The sequence below is a fragment of the Muscardinus avellanarius genome (genome assembly GCF_963383645.1).
Source record: "Muscardinus avellanarius genome assembly, chromosome: 1".
Taxonomy (NCBI): domain Eukaryota; kingdom Metazoa; phylum Chordata; class Mammalia; order Rodentia; family Gliridae; genus Muscardinus; species Muscardinus avellanarius.
The window spans coordinates 28,483,756-28,506,802 of NC_137786.1; the positions used below are offsets into that span (position 1 = coordinate 28,483,756).

At 44.4% G+C, this 23,047-nt stretch overlaps 1 protein-coding gene across 3 annotated transcripts in view; it reads right to left on the reverse strand.

The window, feature by feature from the left end:
- Nucleotides 1-22,663, reverse strand: part of MTMR12 (myotubularin related protein 12) — a gene marked incomplete at both ends in the record, with an annotated part of 106,161 nt that extends 83,498 nt beyond the window's left edge. For 2 of the 3 annotated variants that reach the window (XM_080705544.1, XM_080705543.1), the window contains one exon: nt 22,445-22,525. In XM_080705544.1, coding sequence (XP_080561670.1) covers nt 22,445-22,525 — 81 coding nt within the window. Of the gene's footprint in view, nt 1-22,444 lie in introns of all 3 variants that reach the window. The other variant, XM_080705542.1, reaches the window with a different exon arrangement.
- Nucleotides 22,664-23,047: the final 384 nt, after the last annotated feature.

Consider the following 23,047-nt stretch of genomic DNA (forward strand, 5'->3'; position numbering starts at 1 on the left):
CAACAGCCCTCTGTGAGAAGAGAATGATGATTCCAATGGGAGAACGGGTTGCCCCATCAGACAATCCCCCACGGGACCATCACAATACAAGGCATGATTGGGAAAGGACCCATTTCCTATACTGTGTAACTGAGGGGCTAAAAAGAGCTAAGATCAAATCCCTCAACGATGGCTTTTTGGCTGCCACTTATCAAAATGCAGGAGTCCCCAATGGCCTTCCTTGAGAGACTAAAGGAAGCCATGATAAAATTTACCAACCTGACTCCAGGCTCAGTAGACGGGGAGGCCATCCTCAGAGACAAATTCTTAACTCAGTCTGCACCTGATATAAAAAGAAAACTCCAAAAACTGGTGTTGGAATCAGACAAATTTAATCTGGAATCACTACTGCAGGCTGCTAATTCAGTTTATAATAATAGGGACTTGAAAATGGAGAAACAGAAGGACAAAGACCATGGAGAAATTCTGGCTGCCATGTGTATGAGCACTAATCTCACAAAAGCCTGGGCTCAAGTCTGTTTTAAGTGTGGAAAGCCAGGACATCTCAGGCACAAATGCCCTCAACCATGAAGCTGGAAATGCCCTCCAAGGCCCTTCCCATGGTGCAAAGGGGACCACTGAAGTCTGATACCCCCAGGTCCAGAGGAACCTGGGGTCCCCAGATCCAGGTTCCCAGTGATGGGTCCCAGGGCCATTCTTCCAGGCTCCCACCACCTGGGTTAAGACTAAATAGCCTTGGGCAATCCTTACGATGGGGTCTTGGACAGTCTGGTTCTTTGTAGATACCGGGGCCATTATCCTTCTCTCCTGGCCCAAGGTCCAAATGTACAGCTCTAGTCAGGAGCATATCAGGCCGGCCCCTGGAATGTTTCCTTACTCAAGATTTAGCCTGCTCTCGGGGTGACCTACACTTCTCCCATTCTTAATTATGTTAGAGACTCCAGCTCCTCTGTTAAAAAAGAAGATATAATGTCATAAACCAAACTAACTTGAGTACAAGCTTCTCCCTTGGTCTTATTTAAAATTATACGATGTTTTGTCTCATCCTTCCAGAAAAGACCCAAAAGAAAAAACTTAAGCTCTTCTTTTTCTCATTTGCTGACTATACTAAAACAAGGTACTGCTCAAGGTATTTTTTTCCTCAGCCAACCCTAGCTAAAATGTAAACCTCCAAAAGGCTGTCCAGGCCATTGTAAAACTTAGACCTCTGTGAGATGTGATCAAATACAAGATGCATTGCCTTTAAATTTTTTTTCTTTGTAAAAAAATGTTTTAAGACACTAGTGACGCTTATCTGATGTTTTTTTTCTGGAGTAATCTATAATTCAATTATTAAATATAAAATGTGAGTAATGCTTTAAAATGCTCTTAACTTCATAAAGTCTAAAGTAACATTTGAGTCTATTAAATGAATTTCTAACTTGTTGGTGTAAAAACAATATTGTAAAATGGCATTTTTGGAGGTCGGCTTATATGTAGAATCAAGAGACAGATATGGAAAGTGTGTGGGTATGAAAAGTTTTTGGTAGAGAAAGGATAGAAAGAAAGAAAATTTTGTAAAAATAAGATTGTCCCAAATGGGAAAAGAAAGAACTAGCATAAAAATCAAAGGGCTGAGGCAAGTCGCAAAGTGTTTGTAAAATGTTTGTAAAAAAAAAAAATTAAGTTTATAAAAATATATTGCATACATGATAAAGATAGTTTTAAAAGACTTACAATAAGTTTCTATTAAGTCTACCTCTTTTGAGACCTCTGGATTTCATTTTATTCATACTTATATTTGGCCCTCAGTTACTAAATTGTCTGGTTAAGTTTGTCTTCAACAGAGTTAAAGCCATCAAGCTCCAGATAATATCCCAGATGAATATCTGCCAGAGCCTCTTGAACAGCCATGAACACCTCGAACATCAGCTGATCTCACCCTCACAAGTGACTTCCTTGCACCCTCAAGGCCGGGGCCCCACTTCAACCCCTCTCAGCATGAAAGTAGCTCAACTGACTTTTTTAGTCCCCATTCCCTTTGGCTTGACAGGTGTCAGTAAGTTAAAAGAAGGGGGGGGGGCAGCTGTTATTGGAAAATTGCTTTGGTATTCATTTCAAAAATATAAAAAGTAGTCAGGACCAGGGTGCTGCACAGGCACTCAGGCAGGGAGGGGAGCACCTGTTACAATGCAGAGTTCCCCTCACAAGAAGTGATTACCAAGTACACAAATGAGTTATAGCCCAGGGCTTCATATTTTAAAGACAAGTTTACATAATAAACAACTTCTATCAGATAGGCTAAAACTCCCCAAGGAGGCAGGAGGATGGTACAGGCCTTTGTGAAAGAGGGTATATACTATGTGATCCCTGACTTTGTTAACCAAGTAAAACATCTTGGTTGTAACAAAGGCTTGCATGGAGATAATGGGTGGGTCCACACCTGCATCAGGTCTGGAGCAGATAAAAAGACTTGGTCAAGCAGGATTGGAGATAGTGAATCCTTATAATAATAACAAAGGCTTGCAGGAGATAATGGGCAGGCCTACACCTACACCAAGTCAGGGGCAGATAGACTATTGGTTAAGCAGGATAGGAGATAATGAATCCTTATAAAAACTGTTCTATGTTCAAAAACTTCAGTGTCTTATTTTCAAGGCACTCCACTGCATCCTCTGATACAGTACTTTATTATTCTGTCCCTTCTTTCTACCTTTGCAAAAGTAAAATTTGCTTAAGCCTGTAAAAAAAAAAAAAAAAGAGTGGGAGAGGGCTTGCGGTGTAGCTGAGAGGTAGAATGTCCTTGGGTTCAATCCTCAGCATGACAAAAGAGGGAGGGGCTAGTGGGAGGTCTTTAGGTACTGCAGACATGCCCCCAAAGGATCTGTGAGGCCCTGATCCACTCCTCTCCTTCTTGTACCCTGCCAAGAGGCAAATAGTTTTGCCCCACTACACACTCCTACCATGATGTGCTGCTTTGCTACAAGCCAAAGAGCAACAAGGCCAACCAGTCGTGGACTGAAACCTCCAAAACTGTGATGCAAAATAAACATTTCTTCTTTACAAGTTGACTAACACACTATGCATATGCTTAGTGGCAGGTATTACTGAACTACTGTCACATTCCTCCCTCAGCTAGTTTTTTAAAGTATATTCTAGTTTCACTGATGGAGTAGGGACACATTCAAAGTCAGATTTTTTTTTTTGCGGGTCTGGGGATGGAACCCAGGGACATTCGACCTCCAAGCTAAACTCCCTGCCCTATTTTTTATTCTTTATTTTGAAACAGGGTCTCACTGAGTTGCAGAGGGCCTAAGTAGCTGAGGCTGTTCACGAACCGAGATTCTCAGGTCTCAGCCTCTGGAATGCTGGGATTACAAGCATGCGCCACCTTTCAAAGTCAAAATTTAAATCTGAAGACTTCTCTCTCAATGAGGCTATAGACTAGAGCCTGAATGAATTCATCCATTACCCAGTTCTAGGGAACCAGAAATTGAAATAGGATTTGTTTCTTGGAACTGGTTTCCACACTGCTGGTTACCAACTCATGGCCAGAGGACCTGGCCCTCTCAGAGCCAGCCTGACCAGCAGGCTCATTCCTCAAGATTCCTGACCCTGAAAGCATGACCAAGTGTTATAACAGCTTTGCTTTTGACCACAGATCGGTTCCACTAGCTACATACTACCTTTTGCAGTTATAGACACCAATCACTCTGACAACACCCCTGAAGCCAGGAAGAGGCTGACAACTCTGGTCTCAAGATAAAAACTATACATACAGATGACTGTGTACCTGGTCTTTAAGGGTTCCCACTGTTTACTCGTTATGCAAATCAATTCTTAACCACAAGAAGCATTCATCTCAGGGCTGTGTGGAAACTCCAGAGAGCATGCTTTAGACTAAGCATCTGTTCTCCACAAAGATGCACATCTAACTTAAACACATAAAAAATATAGTTTGCTGGAGATTTTACTATGTTTCCTTTCACATGTCCTATGTCATTTATCTTGGCAGTCCTGTGAGGTGTTTTCATTCCCACTTTATAATTAAGGCCAATGAAGCTCCAAAAGGCTAAATAATGGGCCCAAAGTGCATATAGCTAAATAGATGTTAAAGCCAGAACTCATTATCAGGAGTCCTGATGCCAAGCCTTGAACTTTTGATCCTTAAACTTTGGTTTTTATTTATTTTTTTTTTTGGTACTAGGGATTGAACCCACAAGCATTCTACCTCCAAGCCACCCCCACAGCCCAATTTAATTTCTTATTTGGAAATACGGTATCACTAGGTTTCTGAGAGCCTTGCTAAGTTGCCAAGGCTGTCTTTGAACCTGTGATCCTCCTGTCTCAGTCTCCCAAGTAATGAGATTACAAGCATTACCACCATGCCCAGCTAACTTAGTTTTTAGAAGTTTTAAAGCCAGGTGTGGTGGCATACACTTGTAATCCAAGTACTTGGGAGGCTTACAGGAGGATCACAGGTTCAAAGGTGGCCTTAGCAACTTAGCAAGGCCCTTAGCAACTTAGTGAGACCCTGTTGCAAAATAAAAAATAAGGATTGCGGATATTACTCAGAGGTAGAATGCCCCTGAGTTCAATCTCTAGTGCCCCCCTAAAAAATGTTTTAAAACATACTTCACATACCATACCATACAATTCACCCACTTAAGGAGTTTAATAATGTAGAGTATTGAAATGGTATTCAGTCTATGCACAGAGCTGTACAATCATCAGCACAATCCATTTGAGAACATTATCATCACTCCAAAAGGATTATTTCAGCAACCACCAATCTTAAGCATTTTTCCTATTACAAAGCAACACTTCCAACTACAACAAGTGCTCAGGGCAGGCAAACTGGCAATGAGCTTTGACAGGGTGCTGATGACAGCTGAGCAGTACTACTCACTCACATGGCCACTGTAAGCGCTTTCTGTCACATTTAGACCTACTACTGTTTATTTTTCCCTAATACTTTATTTTCAAGAAAGACAGTAACTGCTCACTAGGATGCACACTAAATCCCTCAATCCATTTCAAAAGCTCATCAGTTTTTTAAGACAGTGAAGATTTCACACTTTTGAGCAAGGATCATCCTGCCCAGGCACTTGTTAGGCCTTTAAACAATCTAAACACCTTATCAAACGCTCTGTTGTAAGAAATTCAAGTTAAAATAGAAATAGTACAACCTAAACACTAGTGTAAGCCTCAGGCAGGTAGGTCAGACCTCACCAAACTGCCTTGGTTCTTTTGTTCTCTATGAGGGTCTGCATACTCAAGAGCTGTTTGCAAAAGCACAGGGCAGCCAGAGACACATCACAGAAAAGCAACTGGGCTTCAGGCACCAGGACAGGACCCTGGTTTAATAACTAACTGCCAGGCATGATGACACATGCCTATAATTCCAGCACTTGGGAAGCTAAGACAGGAGGATCACACAGGTTCGAGGAGTCTCAGCAAGTTGTGAGACTCTCATCAACCTAGCAAGACTTTGTTTCAAAACAGATATAAAATAGGACTGGGGTGGAGCTTAGAGGTAGAATGCCTCTGGGTTCAGTCCCCATAACACACACACACACACACACACACACACACACACACACACACACACACACACACAAACACACCCGCCACAGTGATAGGTTAAAGGAGTATTTTGAGACTAAGTACCTTGTGCCAAAACTGATTACTGAGCATAAAGATTGAGACTACAGTTGACGATGACATTAAAGGCCATAAACAATTCTCAACCTAAAATCCTCAAGATGCACTCACCAAGAGAAATAAAAAAAGAAGGGCAAAATGAGTGCATGTATGTATGCCTCTACTATCTTGTACCCCATTAAGATATATGACTACAATGCGCCAATAAAAAAAAAAGAGGGAGAGCCGGCGTGGTGGCGCACGCTTGTAATCCTAGCATTTGGGAGGCTGAGACCAGAGGATCGTGGTTCGCAGCTTAGTGAGGCCCTCTGCAACTTAGTGAGACCCTGTTTCAAAATAAAGAATAAAAAATAGGGCAGGGGGTGTAGCTCGAAGGTCAAATGCCCTGGGCTCCATCTCCAGACCCAAAAAAAAAAAAAAAAAGAGGGAGAGAAATTTTTAAAAGCCTCCAAATGATGCTTCCCACTAACCACCTTGGGAGGCCCTCTCCTAGAACAGGTCCCATGTGTCACCAAGCCAGGGTCACAGTCTAATCAGTCTTCTCTGAAGCCACCTTGAACTTCACAAAGCCACTATGCTGCCTAGCCAAGAGCTTTTCAAACTGCTCCTCAAACTCTTTTTCCTCTTTTCTTTCTCTCTCTGTATTTTTGAGTTCCCAAATGATTTCATTTGAAACAGCAGTTCTCAACAAGGGATAAGAGAAGACGTTAACTATCTAAAATTTTGAAAAAAGTACAGATTATACTCAAGTGCCTCCTGCCCTACTCACAGCCTTCTTGGACACTCGGGCTTTGCTGAAAATCTTAAAAAATTTTTACTCTAAGCCAGGCGTGGTGGCGCATGCTTGTAATCCCAGCATTTGGGAGGCTGAGACCGGAGGATCGTGGTTCGAGGACAGCCTCAGCTACTTAGTGAGGCCCTTCGCAACTCAGTGAGACCCTGTTTCAAAATAAAGAATAAAAAATTGGGCAGGGGGTGTAGCTCGTAGGTCAAATACCTATGGGTTCCATCCCTAGACCTGCCCCCCCAAAAAGAATTTTACTCTATTTTTTCTATTTATTTTGCATATTTAAATCTCTAAAAGGTCCTTTGAACAAAATGTGTTTAACAATACACGAAGATGAACATGATGGTGCACACCTATAATCCCAGAACTTGGGAGGCTGAAACAGGAATATTCCAAGTTCAAGGACAATCTCAACAACTTAGCAAGATCTCATCTAAAAAAAAAAAAAAAAATTAAGCTGGGTGTGGTGGCGCACGCTTATAATCCCAGCATTTGGGAGGCTGAGACCAGAGGATCATGGTTCACGGACAGTCTGAGCTATTCTTAGTGATGTCCTCTGCAACTTAGTGAGACCCTGTTACAAAATAAAGAATAAAAAAAAAAAAAATAGGGCAGGGGGTGTGGTTCAGAGATCAAATGCCCTTGGGTTCCATCCCAGACCTGCAAAAATAAATAAATAAATAAATAAGTAAGTAAGTAAAAAGGGCTGGGGTGTGGTTCAGTTAGAGTGCCCCTGGGTTCAACTCCTAGTAAAACACACACACACCCACATACCCATCCCAAAACAACATCAACACTCTATAAAGCAGAAAACCTAACCCTACATATCAGGAACACAGACCTCAAGGTCACAAAGAAATGGCCAGAGTCCAGGCTACACCCAACAGGAACATGGCCACTGAATCCTGTCTGGTAAGCAGAGGTTTTGGAACAGTGTAGACAAAAGAAGTGGGAAACAGACAGGCTAATCTAGGGCACCCCAGGCCCAGCACAGGGTGCTAGACAGGGAAAATGGCAATGTAAATGAAGATAGGTTGCAACAAAGGCCTCCCAAAAGGGCTCCGGGGACTGTGACTGGTTTGAAGGATGAGTGGCTAAGAAAATAGGGGTGCAACTGGTAGAAGCTAGGAGACTGATTTAAAAGGAGAGGGAAAAGCTAGCATGGTGGCACATGCTTGTAATCCCCATGCTTGGGAGGCTGAGACAGGAGGATCACACAGATTTGAAGCCAGCCTCCGCTGGCTTAAGAGACCCTGTTTCCAAATAAAAAATATAAAATAGGTCTGGGAGTGTAGCCGGAGGTAGAAGGCCCCTGGATTCCATCCCCAGTACCACCAAAAAAAAAAAAAAAAAAGAGAGGGAAGCCAAGTTCAACTAGAGGTATCAGTCCAAGATTTAATACACTGCCCAAACCTCATGTCCTCCGAGAAGCCCTTGAGACACGATACTGTTATATAAGGACAGAAAGGAAAACTCAAACCTACTCACTGAAACACAAAACTGCAGGAAGGGAGCCATGGTAGGAATGGCACAGTCTATAAAGGGAAGGCACCCCATCAGGTTCTGAGCTGAGTATACATTTTATTTCTTCTCATCCTCAAAACAAGCCTGCAGGGAAGATGTCTAGCCACATGTTATATGTGAGAAGTTGTCTCAGTGAAGTCCCAAATCTAAGATCACCATCAAGTAGCTGAACCAGGCTTGGGAATCTCCACAATCGAAGGTTCTCCTACAGTATCATGGGCCTCCTTCCTATCTTCAGACACCTGCCTCAGGGAGTACAAAGGAAGACAATGCTGGAAGGGAATGCAGGTCAAGTCTTGGCACCATCAAGACCTATTGGTGGCCCCCAATACACACACACACACACACTTGTAGCTTCTGGGATGGTGAGCAATAACAACTATAACAACAACACAGGACTGGGGTACAGCCCGGTGGTAGAGTACTTGCCAGCATGGGTGAGGCTCTGAGTTCTAATTCCAACAACACAACAAAGCAAAAAGCAAAACCAAAATAACACTGTATGCCAAGTTTTGTGTTACAAGCTTTCCTTTCTTTTTCTTTTATAGTACTGCAGAATTGAACCTAGGGACATTCTACCTATGTGCTATACCTCACCCCCTATTTTACTTTTACTTTGAAACAGGGTCTAAGTCAGCAAGCTTCAAAACTTGTGGCCTCCTGTCTCAGTCTCCCAAGTACTGGATTACAGGTGTGTGCTACCCCACACAGCTATGTTAATAGCTTTCTATGGATTGTCTCACATAAGACTAAAAACAACCATATAGGATAGATGCTATTATTATTACTCTCCTTTAAAAGATCAGGAAACTGAGGCTCAGAGAAGCTAAATACCCAGCCCAAATTTGCAGTTAGCAAGTAATATAGCTCAGTCTGATTTCAAAGTTATGTTCTTAGCTACCTAATTATATTGAAAGTAAAGACGATGGTGTTGGAATGTGTACAAGTGCCAGAAGAAAGGTGTCAAGTGGCGGTTATGGGACTGTCATTGCCTTACACTTTAAACTAAGGGGTGTGACTAACGGCAGCTGCAGAAACACATGGCACTGCCTTCTGTGCCTCTCCCTTGGTCACCTCCCCTAGAAATGCTCTGTAAACCCCAGGTTGGCTGAATAGCTGGAAGGAGTTAAATGCCTTAGAGCAGGATGAGGACAAGAGGAAGAAGCAGGGGACAAATGAGAGGGTGCCTGCAGGCTTGCTAAGGGCCAGACTGACCTAATGGTAGAGCAGCATGCTACAGAAAGAAGGAATCCTTGCCGAATATCAGAAATACCCCTGCATGTTCGAGAGGTGGCCTAGAGACTATTTTTTTTTTACCTCTTTTTCTCACCAACATGCACAAGTACACGTGCCTTATATAAGATAGGCATGCTCCAAACACCCAGTCCCCATGTACCTCTGAGCCTCTCAGTCTGTCCCTCTTGCTGTCTGCTACATCCTCCTCCTTCCCACACTAAATCCCACTTTAACACTGTCCTTTCCAAGTCCTACACAGCCTTCACAGGAGACCAGATGCTGTGGCGGGTCTGCAGTGGGCCCTCCTCTGCTCTGGAGCATTCTGGGCACACCACCCTCTTAAGTAGGCAGCTCCTACCTCCATCCATCAGAGCCATCTGGTGACCTGCTGTCTCTCCAACAGAATGTGAAGCTGCTGAGTACATACTGTTTCACTAGATTCCTAATTTTAACCCAGTGATTAGCAAATGGTGGTTAAGCAAAAATGTTGCTCAAATAAAGAATCTTCCGAGTAAGTTATTATAGATAATAAGAGCATCTAGCAGTTGTTGAGTATCTGCTATATGTCAGGTCCTGTGCTGGATATACATGATTTATTTTCTTCTCATCCTCAAAAAAAAGCCTGCAGGAGCTGGGCATGATGGTACATGCTTGCAATCCCAGTACTTGAGAGGCTAAGACAGGAGGATAATAGGTTCACAGCCAGCCTCAGCTACTTAGTGAGGCCCTCACAACTTAGTGAGACTCTGTTTCAAAATAAAAAATAAAAAATAGGGCTGGGGATATACCTCAGAGGTAAAATGCCCGTGGGTTCAATCCCTAAGGATTTTTACTACACAGACACACAGACACACACACACACACACACACACACACACACACACACACACAGCCTGCAGGGAAGATGCCTATCTACATGTTACAGGTGAGGAAAAGAGGTGAAGTCCCATGTCTAAGGTCACCCTTAAATGGCTAAAGCAGGATTGAAAAGCTCCACAATCAAAGGCTCTTCCATAACATCATGGCACTCCTCCTCATCCCCAAACTTCTACTGTGATAGGTTTATTCCTCAGCTGTCTCTGTTCTGGCACCAGCCTTAGTGACAGCCTCGCCCATACCACACAGAGGGCCTCTCCCATGCACCCCAGAGTTCCTACCACTTCTCTGTCTGACATACTTAGGAGTTCTTTAGGCATTGCTTATAGGTACATTGGGGTTTCTCTCATCTCCCTTAACACAGACCATCTTCTTTACTCAGCAGGTAGCAGAGAGTAGTCATTAAAACAAAAAGGTTTTAAGCAGCTACTTCTTTCCTCCAGAGAGCAAAGCAGCAGAGAGCAAAGCCCAGATTGGTTGGGCAAGTGAACTTGAAGCTAAACTAAGCAAGCTGAGGAGGGAACGGAGTTCAGAAAAACGACAAGGAGTAGGTACATGAGCATGGAGTGAGGAAAAGAGGGGCCAACAGACACACAGCCTAGCCTAGGCTACTGATATAAGAGGTACTGGTATTCATCCCCAGGACCAGAAACCCAGACTGTGTTCTGTAACCAACACTACACACACAATCAGACTGGTCCGCTGGGGAAAGTGCTGTTCCTAGTAGTCTGCAGAAACAGGAAGCATATATGTACAGGGAGACCAAGAGGGAAACAGAATTACTACACCTCCCAAGTAAAAGGACACATTGGGATGTTGATCTTAAGAAATTCTGTTTTATAGATACAGAAAGGGCAGGAACTTGGTGAGAATTTTATTTTAAAAACTGGGCTCATTCTCTTCAAGGCATTCTCAGGTATTTTAAACTCTTGGCAAGGCTGGGCATGGTGGCACACACCTGTAATCCCAGTAGGGAGGCTCAGACAGGACATCACAGGTTCAAGGACAGCCTCACCAAGTAGTGAGGTTTTATCAACCTAACAAGACCCTGTTTCCAAATAAGAAATAAAAATTGGTATGGGGGTATAGCTCAAAGACAGAATGTCACTGGGCTCAATCCTCAGTACCAAAAAATAATTTAAAAAAAAATTAAAAACTCACGGCAAAAACAAAAATGAAAAACTAACAGCTCAGAACCATTGTCTGAAACAGGGGTGGAAATCTGTCCCAACAGAAAGGTAGACTTCAAAATATTTCACCATAAGCCGGGCGTGGTGGCGCACGCTTGTAATCCCCGCACTTGGGAGGCTGAGACAGGAGGATTACGTAGGTTCGAAGCCAGCCTCAGCTACTTACTGAGGCTCTCAGCAACTTAAGTGAGACCCTGTTTCCAAATAAAATATAAAATGGATCTGGGAGTATAGCCCGGAGGTAGAAAGCCTATGGGTTCCACCTCTAGTACCACCAAAAAAAACCCAAAAAACAAAGAAACCATTGCGGCCAGGGCTTCCTCTACCCCACCCATACTTAAGCTCCAGCCCTTGTAGCTGAAAACCCCCCTCTCCCAAAAGCAAACAATGAAGGTAGCCTGCCAAACCTGACATTGTGCCTACCAGCCAGGCCCACAAGAGGGAAAAATGATAATGGTGTTTGAAGAAAAGCATTTAAATATGAAACCAAAACAGTCATCTTGCATCTGCCTTTGAAGTAGTTATTACTCCAAGAGAGAATTTGATTTTACTTAGGCTAATTATGACTTTGATTTGATTCACTCATATCTTAAATGAATCCCTGAATAGATGTGATAAATGAGCAAAATTTGGTCTTTGACAGGCCCATTAGAAATGAGTGAAGAGGAGCCGGGCATGTGGCACATGCCTGTAATCCCAGTGTTTGGGAGGCTGGGACAGGATGACCACAGAATAGAAGTCAGCCTTAACTGTGAACTTACTGAGACTCTGTTTCAAGGGCTGGGGTTGTAGCTCAGAGATAGAATGCCCCTGGGTTCAATCCCCAGTACCACACACACACACACCCCCAAAAAAAAGGAGCAAAGAGGAAATATAAGTCAGGAATTAGCAAAATGTCAAAGGTCAAATATTAATAATGAAAAAAATTAACAACTATGTGTTCTCATTAGGTTGGAATTTTAAATATAATCATATCATTCTCAAAAGCATAAAAGAACAAAGAGGAAAAGAAACTTAGAGATGGTGAAAAATACTCTAAGAAAAAGTTATCACACCGTGAACTTTCCTGACATGATACCATGGCAACAACCACCACAACAAAACATTCCACTTTTACTAATACCTTAGCTGGGAAGATTTCTGCCTCTAAAAGACTAAGCAACATGAACCATCTCAGTGGTTCTGACCAACTTCTGAATAATAATAATGGTCTGCTTCTACTGAAGGCTAACCAACTTGGCAGGGTAGGTAGAAACTACCCTGCCAAGGGCTTCACATGTATAACCATGTTTTGGTTATTTTGTTTTGTTTTATAGTGCTGAGGATGGAACCCAGGGATGTATATATGCTAGGCAAGTACTCTACCATTGCCACAGTACCATCCCAGTACAAACAGAATGTTCGTACATAATTATCATAGAAAATGAACATTATTATTTTCCCTACTTTTTATATTTATTCTATTTTGTGTGTGTGTGTGTGTGTGTGTGTGTGTGTGTGTGTGTGTGTGTGTGGTACTGGGGTTTGGAACCCAGGGGCATTCTACTGTGAGCTAGACCTCCAGCCCCATATTTTCCTTCCTTCCTTTCTTTGTGGTACTAGGGGGTGGAACCCAGGGGCTTTCTACCTCTGGGCTACACCCAGACCTATTTTATATTTTATTTGGAAACAAGGTCTCACTAAGTTGGTGAAAGCCTCACTAAGTAACTGAGTCTGGCTTTGAACCTGTGCGATCCTCCTGTCTCAGCCTCCCTAGCACCAGGATTACAAGTGTGCGCCACCACGCCCGGCTTTGTTTGTTTTGCGGGTTTGGGGATGGAACCCAGAGGCATTCTACCTCTGAGCTACATCCCCAGCCATATTTTTTTATTCTTTATTTTGAAACAGGATCTCACTGAGTTGCAAAGGACCTCACTAAGTCGCTGAGGCTGTACACAAATTTCAATCCTCCTGTTTCAGCCTCCCAAATGCTGGGATTACAAGCATGTGCCACCACGCCTAGCCAAGAGGTTTGTTTAAATAATTCCTTCTGAAGACTTGGAAAACATTTTTATATGGCTCTTTTTCACCATTAAACTTACATAAGTGAGAGTAAACTCAAGGTGTTAGACTAAAAATACTCTGAGCTGGGCATAGTGACGCAAGCTTATAATCCCAGTACCTGAAAGGCTGAGACAGGAGGACTGCAGGTTCAAAGCCAACCTTGGCAATTTTGCGTGGCTCTTAGCAACCTAGCAAGACCCTGTTTCAAAATAAGAAATAAGGCCAGGTGTGATGGCCCATGCTTATAATCCCAGCATTTGGTAGGCTGAGACAGGAGGATCTTGGTTCGAGAACAGCCTCAGCTACTTAGTGAGGCCCTTTGCAACTCAGTAAGACCCTGTTTCAAAATAAAGAATAATGCCAGGCATGGCGGAACATGCTTATAATCCCAGCATTAGGGAAGCTGAGACCAGAGGATCTCAGTTCATGGACGGGCTCAGCTACTTAATGAGGCCCTCTGCAACTGTGAGACCCTGTTTCAAAGTAAAGAATAAAAAATAGGGCAGGGGGTATAGCTCAGAGGTCAAATGCCTCTGATGCCCCTAAGTTCCATCCCCAGACCTGCAAAAATAAAATAAAATAAAATAAAAAATAGGGTTGGAGGTGTAGCTCAGAGGTATAATGCCCTGGATGCCATCCCCAGTACAGAAGAAGAATGAGAAGGAGAAGGAGAAGGAGAAGAAGAAAAAGAAAAAAGAAAAAAAAAGAAAAAATCGGCTAGGGATATAGCATGGGGACAGAATGCCTCTGGGTTCAATCACCAGTACAAAAAACCAAATAACTTTAGTTTATCAATGTGGCTAAGTGGGTGTTTGATCAGAACTCTATCCAAGCCGGATGTGGTGGCGCACGTTTGTAATCCCAGCATTTGGGAGGCTAAGACAGGAGGATCGAGGATCATGGACAGCCTCAGTTACTTAGTGAGGCCCTTTGCAACTCAGTGAGCCCCTATTTCAAAATAAAAAAAAATAAAAAATAGGGCTGGGTATAGCTCAGAGGTAGAATGCCCCCAGGTTCAATCTCTAGTACTGCAAAAAAACAAACAATAAAAAAAACACTCTATCCAGAACAGCTATCTTTGCTGTTTGTTGAGCTTCACAAAAGTCCCCACAGATAGTTACCATGAGTATAACACTAACAAAGATGGGGACCTGGATTCTGCCTTTTCTGAACCCCCATGTTCTCTTATCAAAGGGCACAAACCCACTGATGAGAAAGTGAAGGTGGCTCCCTGCTGTTAAATCAAAGTACATGCTCTACTGTCAGGGACTAGCAGAAAAACCTTCAAAAACGACAACCACGTGCAGGCTATAAATTTTTACACATGCGTTTAGCCACATGAGATACACAAGCATGGACAAAGCCTGAGCACACCAAAAAATAAAATCACTGCTTTGTTACCATAGTTAAAGGTTATTTTATTTTTCTAACAACCAAACGGCAACTTTATTACACTGACTTTATCATATGCTATACTTATTATTTATTTTTATTTTTTGGTGGTACTGGGGTTCCTGGAAGCCCTTCTACCTCCAGGCTACACTCCCAGACCTATTTTTACATTTTTATTTTGGAAAAAGGGTCTCCTAAGCCAGTGCACGTGGCTGGCTTCGAACCTGCACAATCCTCCCATCTCTGCCTCCCAAGCACGGCGATTACAAGCGTGCGCCACCACACCCGGCTATACTTTTTTTTTTTTTTTTTAAACAGTGACAAAAAAGATTTGGGCCTCTGAAAATCAGATTCTCTCCAAAGCACATTGACACATAGGATAGTTTCATGTGGAAGAATTCCAAAAATATCCAATATCCTGTTGAGGATGTTCAGAGAAAAATCTAGAACCTTAAACTTATAAGTGAATCATCTAAGTTCTGACAGTAGCAGTGTGTGTGTGCATGTGTGTGAGTGTGCATGCTAAAGACCAAACCCATGATCTTACACATGCTAAGCACGTGCTTGAAGAGGCCCCAGTCCCAGCCCTAGCCCCAGTAGTTCCGTTTATAACACTGGAGATGGACTTAGGGTACAGAGAATTATCTGACTCTAAGATTAAGGCTGACCATGGCAGCTGTTTAATCGGGCTGCAGGAAATGTTGCTTAGCAGAGCCTCCTGATGCTTTCCGATGTTCCATCTGCAGAATATGTGGTGCTGGATCTGACCCAGGGAGATGCCACAGGAAGCACATGCAGGAGAGAAAAAGCGGAAGCTCTGGACAAATCATCAGGCTAAAGCCACAGCTAAGAAAGTGATTATTTTAGGAAGAACTTTTAATGTCCTTTTTTGGCCTGTTAAATGACTATCAATGACCTCCAACCTCAAGGAGAAATTCTACCATTAAAAAATTAGCTGAGGCCGGGCGTAGTAGCACACGCTTGTAATCCCCAAGCTTGGGAGGCTGAGACAGGAGGATCTTGCATGTTCAAAGCCAGCCTCAGCTATTTAGTGAGGCTCTCAGCAACTTAATGAAACCCTGCTTCCAAATAAAATATAAAATGGGTCTGGGAGTATAGCCCAGAGGTAGAAAGCCTCTGGGTTCCACCCCCAGTACCACCAAAAAAATAAAAAATAAAAAAATAGCTGAGCCAGGCATGGTGGCACACATTTGTAATCCCTGCATTTGGGAGGCTGAGACAGGAGAATCACAGCTTGAGGACAGCCTCGGCTAATTAGTGAGGCCCTTTGTAACTCAGTGAGACCTTGTTTCAAAATAAAGAATAAAAAATAGGGCTGGGGATGTAGCTCGGAGGTAGAATGTCCCTGGGTACCATCCTCAGTACCACACACACACACAAAAAAAAAAATTAGCTGGAGCCAGGTGTGATGGTGCATGCTTGTAATCCCAGGACTTGGGAGGATCTGGGTTCACAGACAGCCTTAGCTCCTTAGTGAGGCCTTTTGCAACTTAGTGAGACCCTGTTTCTTTTTTTTTTTTTTTTTTTTGGTGGTACTGGGGTTCCTGGAAGCCCTCCTTCCTCCGGGCTACACTCCCAGACCTATTTTATATTTTTGAAACAGGGTCTCTTACGCCAGCACGGCTGGCTTCGAACCTGCGCGATCCTCCTGTCTCCGCCTCCCAAGCGCGGGGATTACAAGCGTGCGCCACCACGCCCGGCTGTGAGACCCTGTTTCAAAATTAAAGATTAAAATATAGGGCTAAGGATATAGCTCAGAGGTAGAATGCTTCTGGGTTCAATCCCCAGTGCCGAATGTGGTAGTGCACACATGTAATCCCAGAAGGAGGCTGAGACAGGAGGATCACAGGTTCAAGGACAAACTCAGCAGTAAGACTATCAGCAACCTAGCAACACTGTTTCAAAACAAAAATAAAAAGGGCTGGGATGTGTAGCTCAGGGATGGAATGCCTCTAGCTTCAATCCCCAGTACAAAAAAAAAAATAAAAAATAGTTGGAACCAGGTAGGTAGTGTGTACCTATAATCCTAGTACTTGAGAGGCTATGATAAGAGGATTGCAGGTTCAAAGTAGACTCAGCAATTTAGGGAGGCCCTCAGCAACTTAGTGAGACCCTGTTTCAAAGTAAAAAACAAAACAGGGCAGGTAGCTCAGAGGTAGAGTAGCCCTAGGTTCAATCCCCAGTACACACACGCAAAGGGCAATAGAACTATACTTTGTTTTAGGATATTTGTTTAGTCTGTTTTAGGATGAGCCAATATTGTCTTGTTGTCATCTTATCATCTATTCACCAAAGTTAACATAGAAAGTGACCCAGCCAAAAAAAAAAAAAAAAAATCATCTCAGTAATTTAATCTGTTTTATAGATTGGTATATCCCCACTCAATACCTGGAATCATGTCTGGTACACACTATGTGCTGAGTAAACATCTATTAAACTAATCAAATGCATTTTTAAAAAATACTGCCTCTAGAGACTAGATAGTGAAGAAGTCCCTGCCTGTACTGCTCAGCAAGCAAGAAACTGCTACTAGAAAACACACTGAGAAAGCACTCTAGTGTGCAAAGGTCAAGCTTGAAGGTAAGTAGGTTCACTGACAACGTTCCTTCCATTCATAAGAACAAGAATAAAAGAAGGGGCCTTGGAGGTTGACTTTTTTTTGTTGTTTGGTGGTACTGGGGGTGGAACCCAGAGGCTTTCTACCTCAGGGCTATACTCCCAGACCTTTTTTGTTTTTATATTTTATTTGGAAAAAAGGGTCTCACTAAGTTGCTGGAAGCCTCACTGAGTAGCTAAGGCTGGCTTCGAACCCGTGTGATTCTCCTGTCTCAGCCTCCCAAGCACAAGGATTACAAGCGTGTGCCACCACGCCTGGCTGGGGGTAGACTTTTAAACCTGATACCAATCCTTGAGCTGTGATTTGTTTTGTTTTGTTCTTAAGGTACTGGGGATTGGACCCAGAGTGGTTTTGTTTTGTTTTGTTTGTTTGTTTTGCGGGTTTGGGGATGGAACCCAGAGGCATTTGACCTCCGAGCTACTCCCCCTGCCCAATTTTTTTATTCTTTATTTTGAAACAGGGTCTCACTGATTTGCAGAGGGCCTCACTAAGTAGCTGAGGCTGTCCGCGAACCGTGATCCTCCGGTTTCAGCCTCTCAAATGCTGGGATAACAAGCATGGGCCACCATGCCGGGCCTGGACCCAGAGTGTTTGCATGCTAGGCAAGTGCTCTACCAATGAACTACATCCCGTCCTGCTAGTTAAGATCTTGAACAAAGTATTTAACCTCTCTGAGTCTGTTAAATACCTTCCAGATCCAGAAGTTCCCCTGCATGCACAGAACCAACATCCTTTGTACCTTGTGCTTGGGGATGAGCTAGGATGGGGGTGCTAAGATGTTTTTTAGGTACCAGCTATCAAGGACCGAAATGGCCTCAGGTTTCTTCCTCCTGCTCACCTCTACTTTTAGCATCATTATCTTCCCACTTAATAGTAATCCTCTAAGCAGTTTACAGAACAGGACCAAAGGTCCTAAATTATTCAGGATTTTAACTGTCACATTCTCTGCTTTAGGTAGAATATCCCTGGGTTCAATGCCCTTTATGAAAGAAAAAAAGTTGGAGTTAACTATTATCCCTCATTTTAGGTTCTCAAAGACCAGTCTTTTCTGATCGTAAGGAAAAGATATGCCAATCTTGTTTAACAATATTGTCTTCAAATACATTTTCCAGTTAAGCATTTCTGGTTTTAACACAAAGTGTTGACTTCTGATAGACTCTCTGGCATACTGAAGGCAGCTGCAGTTGAACCTTTCAGGTTCTGAACAGCCAAGAACAAGCTTATCCCCAAGGTACAGACATCATTACATCATAAGGCATACAGGTTGTTCTGGCAGCTTTGTCATCTACCCACCAAAAACATTTGAAAAACTGCGATTCCCCAGCTAATAAAAGTTGTATAAAGAAAGAAGAGATAGCAAGAAATACACTAAAGGCAGTAAAGATGAAGGCAATATGACGGAAAGGAGAGTAAAGGAGAGTAGATATAGTGGATGACAGTCCTGAAAAGTATTCTGAGGGACTCTTCCCACTGGGTGAGCCCAAGAGGATCACAGACCTAGGGCTCTCAGACACACAGACAGCGCCTCAGAGCTGCTCACATCCATTTCCCACAATGTGAAGTCTTGCAAAGCTATGTACTTAAAAATAGTTTTCTCATATCCTCCTACCCACATCTTTTTTCTTTTCTTTCTTCTTTTCTTTTTTCTTTTTTTTTTTTTTTTTTTTTTTTGTGTGTGTGTGTTACTGGAGATTTGGGGATTAAACCCAGGGGCAGTCTACCTCTGTGCTACACCCCTAGCCCTGTTTCTTGTGGTTTCTTTTTTCTTTTTCTTTTTTCTTTTGTGATACTGGGGATTGAAGCCAGGGCATCTACCTCCAAGCTACACCTCCAGTCCTATATTTTTATTCTTTATTTTGAAACAGTGTCCACTAAGTTGCAGAAGGCTTCACTAAGTAGTTGAAGCTGGCTACAAACCTGTGATCCTGTCTCAGCCTCCCAAGTACTGGATTACAAGCGTGTGCCATCACGCCCAGCTTTTTTTAAATTTGAAACAGGGTCTTGCTCAGTTGATGAAAGTCTCACTACTTGCTGAGGCTGTCCTCCAACCTGTGATGCCACTGTCTCAGCCTCCCAAGTACTAGGATTACAGGGGTGTACCATTATGGCTTCCAATTCTTATCTTTTCAGGGAAAAAAAATTATTCACAATTTAGGTGAGGCCTTATTGTGTTACAAAATAGTTCTAGAGTCAGACTACAACAAAGAGGCACAGTGTCTGCACAGTATTATGGTTCAGAAGAGGGGTGTTGTTTTTGGTACTGGGAATGGAATCCAGGTGCATTCTACCTCTGAGCTATACTCCCAGCCCTATTTTATCTTTATTTTGAAACAGGGTCTCCCTAGGTTGATGAGAGTCTCACTTTGTGTTGAGGCTGTCCTTGAACCTGCGATCCACCTGTCTCAGCCTCCCAAGTGCTGGGGTAATGGGCGTGCACCACCATACCTGGGTACCATGATATTACATTAATGCAGGAAAGCAAAACTGCAGGCTAAGCATGTGGCACACACCAATAATCCCAGTACTTGGAAGCTTAGGCAGGAGGATGGTAGGCTTGAGGCCAGTATAGGTAATTTAGTGAGACCCTTGGCAATTTAGCAAGACCTCATTTTGAAATAAAAAGTAAAAAGGGGCCAGGCATGGTGGTATATGCTTGTAATCCCAGTACTTGGGAGGCTGAGACAGAGGATTACAAGTTCATAGGTAGCCCTCAGCTCCTTAGGGAGGCCCTCCGCAATGTAGTGAGACCCTGTTTCAAAATGAAGAATAAAAAATAGGGCTGGGGTGTAGCTGAGGCAGAATGCTTTTGGGTTCAACCCCCAATACTGCCTAAAAAAAAAAAAAAAATACCCAACTATTAGGATCTGAAAACTGTGACCACTCAGGGTTATTTTGGGGCTGAACCACTCCCCTTCCCTAATTATCCTCAAAAGAAATACATCAAACACTGCTAGACACAGTGGTGCACACTTGTAATTCCAGCATTTGGGAGGCTGAGACAGGAGGATCATGGTTCAAAGACAGCCTCAGCTACTTAGTGAGGCCCTTTGCAACTCAGTGAGACCCTGTTTCAAAATAAAGAATAAAATATAGGGCTGGAGGTGTAGCTCAGAAGTAGAATACTCCTGGGTTCTACATCTAGTACCTAAAAAAAAAAAAAAAAACAACAAAAAACACTGAGGCACTGAGGGTAAAAAATGAAAACATATCTAATTAATTACAACACATTCATCTGGTGAAGAATCTGAACGCGTGTTTTTCTTTTCTTTCCTTTTTTTTTTTTTTTATAGTACTAGGGATGGAACATTTTTAAACTCTGGCCACATTTCAAAAGACGAAAGTTTAATCTAACTGAAAAAGAAAGGTTAAAGATCATTTGTCCTTTAAACAGGGCCTTATCAAAAAAGACACAGAGAAACTGAAGCCAGGTATGGTAGCGCATATCTGTGATCTTAATACTTGGGAGGATGAGACAGGAGAATTGCAGGTTAGAAACCAGCCTCAGCAACTTACCAAGATCCTCAGCAATTTAGTGGGACCCTGTTTCAAAACAAAACAAAGAAAGGGCTTGTGGGTACAGCTCAGAGGTAGAAAGCCCCTGGGTGTAATCCCCAGTAACACACACACACACACACACACACACACACACACACACACACGAAACTGACCACATTACTTACATGTGATACTACAAGGGAATCCTGCTGAAAATTTAAAATGATCCTGACTCCATATCAAATGCTAACAAAGGAAGTAGTTATTTGAAAATTAGAACTAAAAATAGGACCCATTTCAAAAGTGCTCTCCACTGAAGACAACATCTTGAAGGTTATATGCAAAGGCTACAGGCCCCAGGTGGTCTTGCAGAAGCAGCCCTGATTAAGATGTCTCATCCACAGCCCAACTCTACCTTACAGAGGTGCAAAGTAGGAAGACATCAGGAAATTTTGTACTTGTTCTGAATGTTGCTGACTAAAGTGCTAGAGAAACCGGGCGTGGTGGCCCACGCTTGTAATCCCAGTACTTGGAAGACTGGGAAAGGAATATCGCACAGGTTTAAAGCCAGCCTCAGCTACTTAGTGAGGCTCTCAGCAACTTATTGAGACCCTGTTTCCAAATAAAATATAAAATAAGTCTGGGAGTGTAGCCGGAGGTAGAAGGCCCCTGGTTTTCATCCCCAGCACCACAATAAATAAATAAAGTGCTAGAGAATAATAAGCCTTCACAAATCCAAAATGAGACGGTATCTAATTAGACATTGATTAAAAGTTACTGGCCTACTTTCTGACCTGTCTAACCTTTGCTCACCAGGCCTCTACAACTCTGGCTTCCTCGGTGCTCTTCCAGCTACCGGGGCTTGCCAGGCCCCCTACCCGTATCACTCTTCCCCTCAGATCCTTCAAATCTTGGCTCAAATGCCACCTCTACAAGGATGAAAAAGATGTGCCTTTTCTTTCCAAGCTTACCTTCTAACACCATATAATTTACTTACAAACGATACCTACGGTTTACTCAGTTTCTCCTCTCTCCCGCATACAAGCTCCCAGGGAGCATTGTTCTGTTCACCGATGGACATCACCGGCGTTTAGAACGGTGTCTTGGCACACAGTAGGAGCTTAGGAAGTATTTTATGAATGAATAAACGAACTTCTTGGCAGTAACACCACAGACGGACAGCAAGAAGGGGTGAGAAGAAAAGGGAAAGAAACGACGGGGGTTCACCAGGGACCGGCGGCTGGCTGCGGCCAGGGCCGCCCCCCGCTCCCCGCAGAGCCGCGCCGCTGCGAGGCGGGAGGCGGTCTCCCGCCAACGGCCGAGACCCGCGAGCCGGGCCCTGCGAGTCCTGCGGGGCAGAGCCCGGCTGCCCCTGCTTCCCTCCCCGCGCCGCCGAGCCCGGTCCCCGGCACGCGGGCAACGCGGGCGCCCGGCCCCGGCGCTCCCGGCTCGGCCCTGCCGAGGTCGCCTCGAGGGGGCCCCGCGCCCCGCACCTGCCGCCCGCGCCCGCGCGGAGGCCCCGGCCTCGCCCCGACCCGCACGCCGGCAGGAAGCGCCGCGTCCCGCCGCGCCGGGCTCCCGCTCCCGCCCCGGCCGCCCGGCCCGGCGCTGCGCCCTCACCTCAGGGCGCACGTACGACACGAAGGAGGGCTTAGGCGCCTTGGGGCCGCCGCCGCCGCCGACCACCCCTTTCCCCAGCATACCGCCGCCCTGGCCAGGAGCGCCGCGGCACGGCGGGAGCGCAGCTCGTCCTCGGGCTGGGGCAGCCGCGGCCCCCAGCACTAGCGGCCGGGGCTCCGCCCATCCCTAGGGCCGCCGCGGCCCGGGCGCCGCCCGCATCCGGCTCCGCCGCAGACACCGCGCGCCCCGCCCACCAGCCGGAGACCTCAGCCGGAGGCCACGCCCCTCCGCTGGCGGTGGGCGGGTCTGACTGCGGAGATTCGTCTCCCAAGACAGGCTCCACTCCACCTCCTGCGGCAAAGCCCGGCCCCCACGGTCTGTTGATTGGTCAGAGGTGCTACCGGCTGAGGTCCACGCCCACTTCTACGATCTGCCGATTGGTCGGAGGTGCTACCGGCCGAGGCCCACGCCCACCCCCTTCTTGAATGGACTTGGAGAGATGTTTCCTCTAGCCAATCCAAAGAGAGTTCTATCCGGGCTTCCCAGCAATTGGACAGGGAGGATGTCGCCGGCGACCAATGATCCTGCGGTCACTAAGTTGTT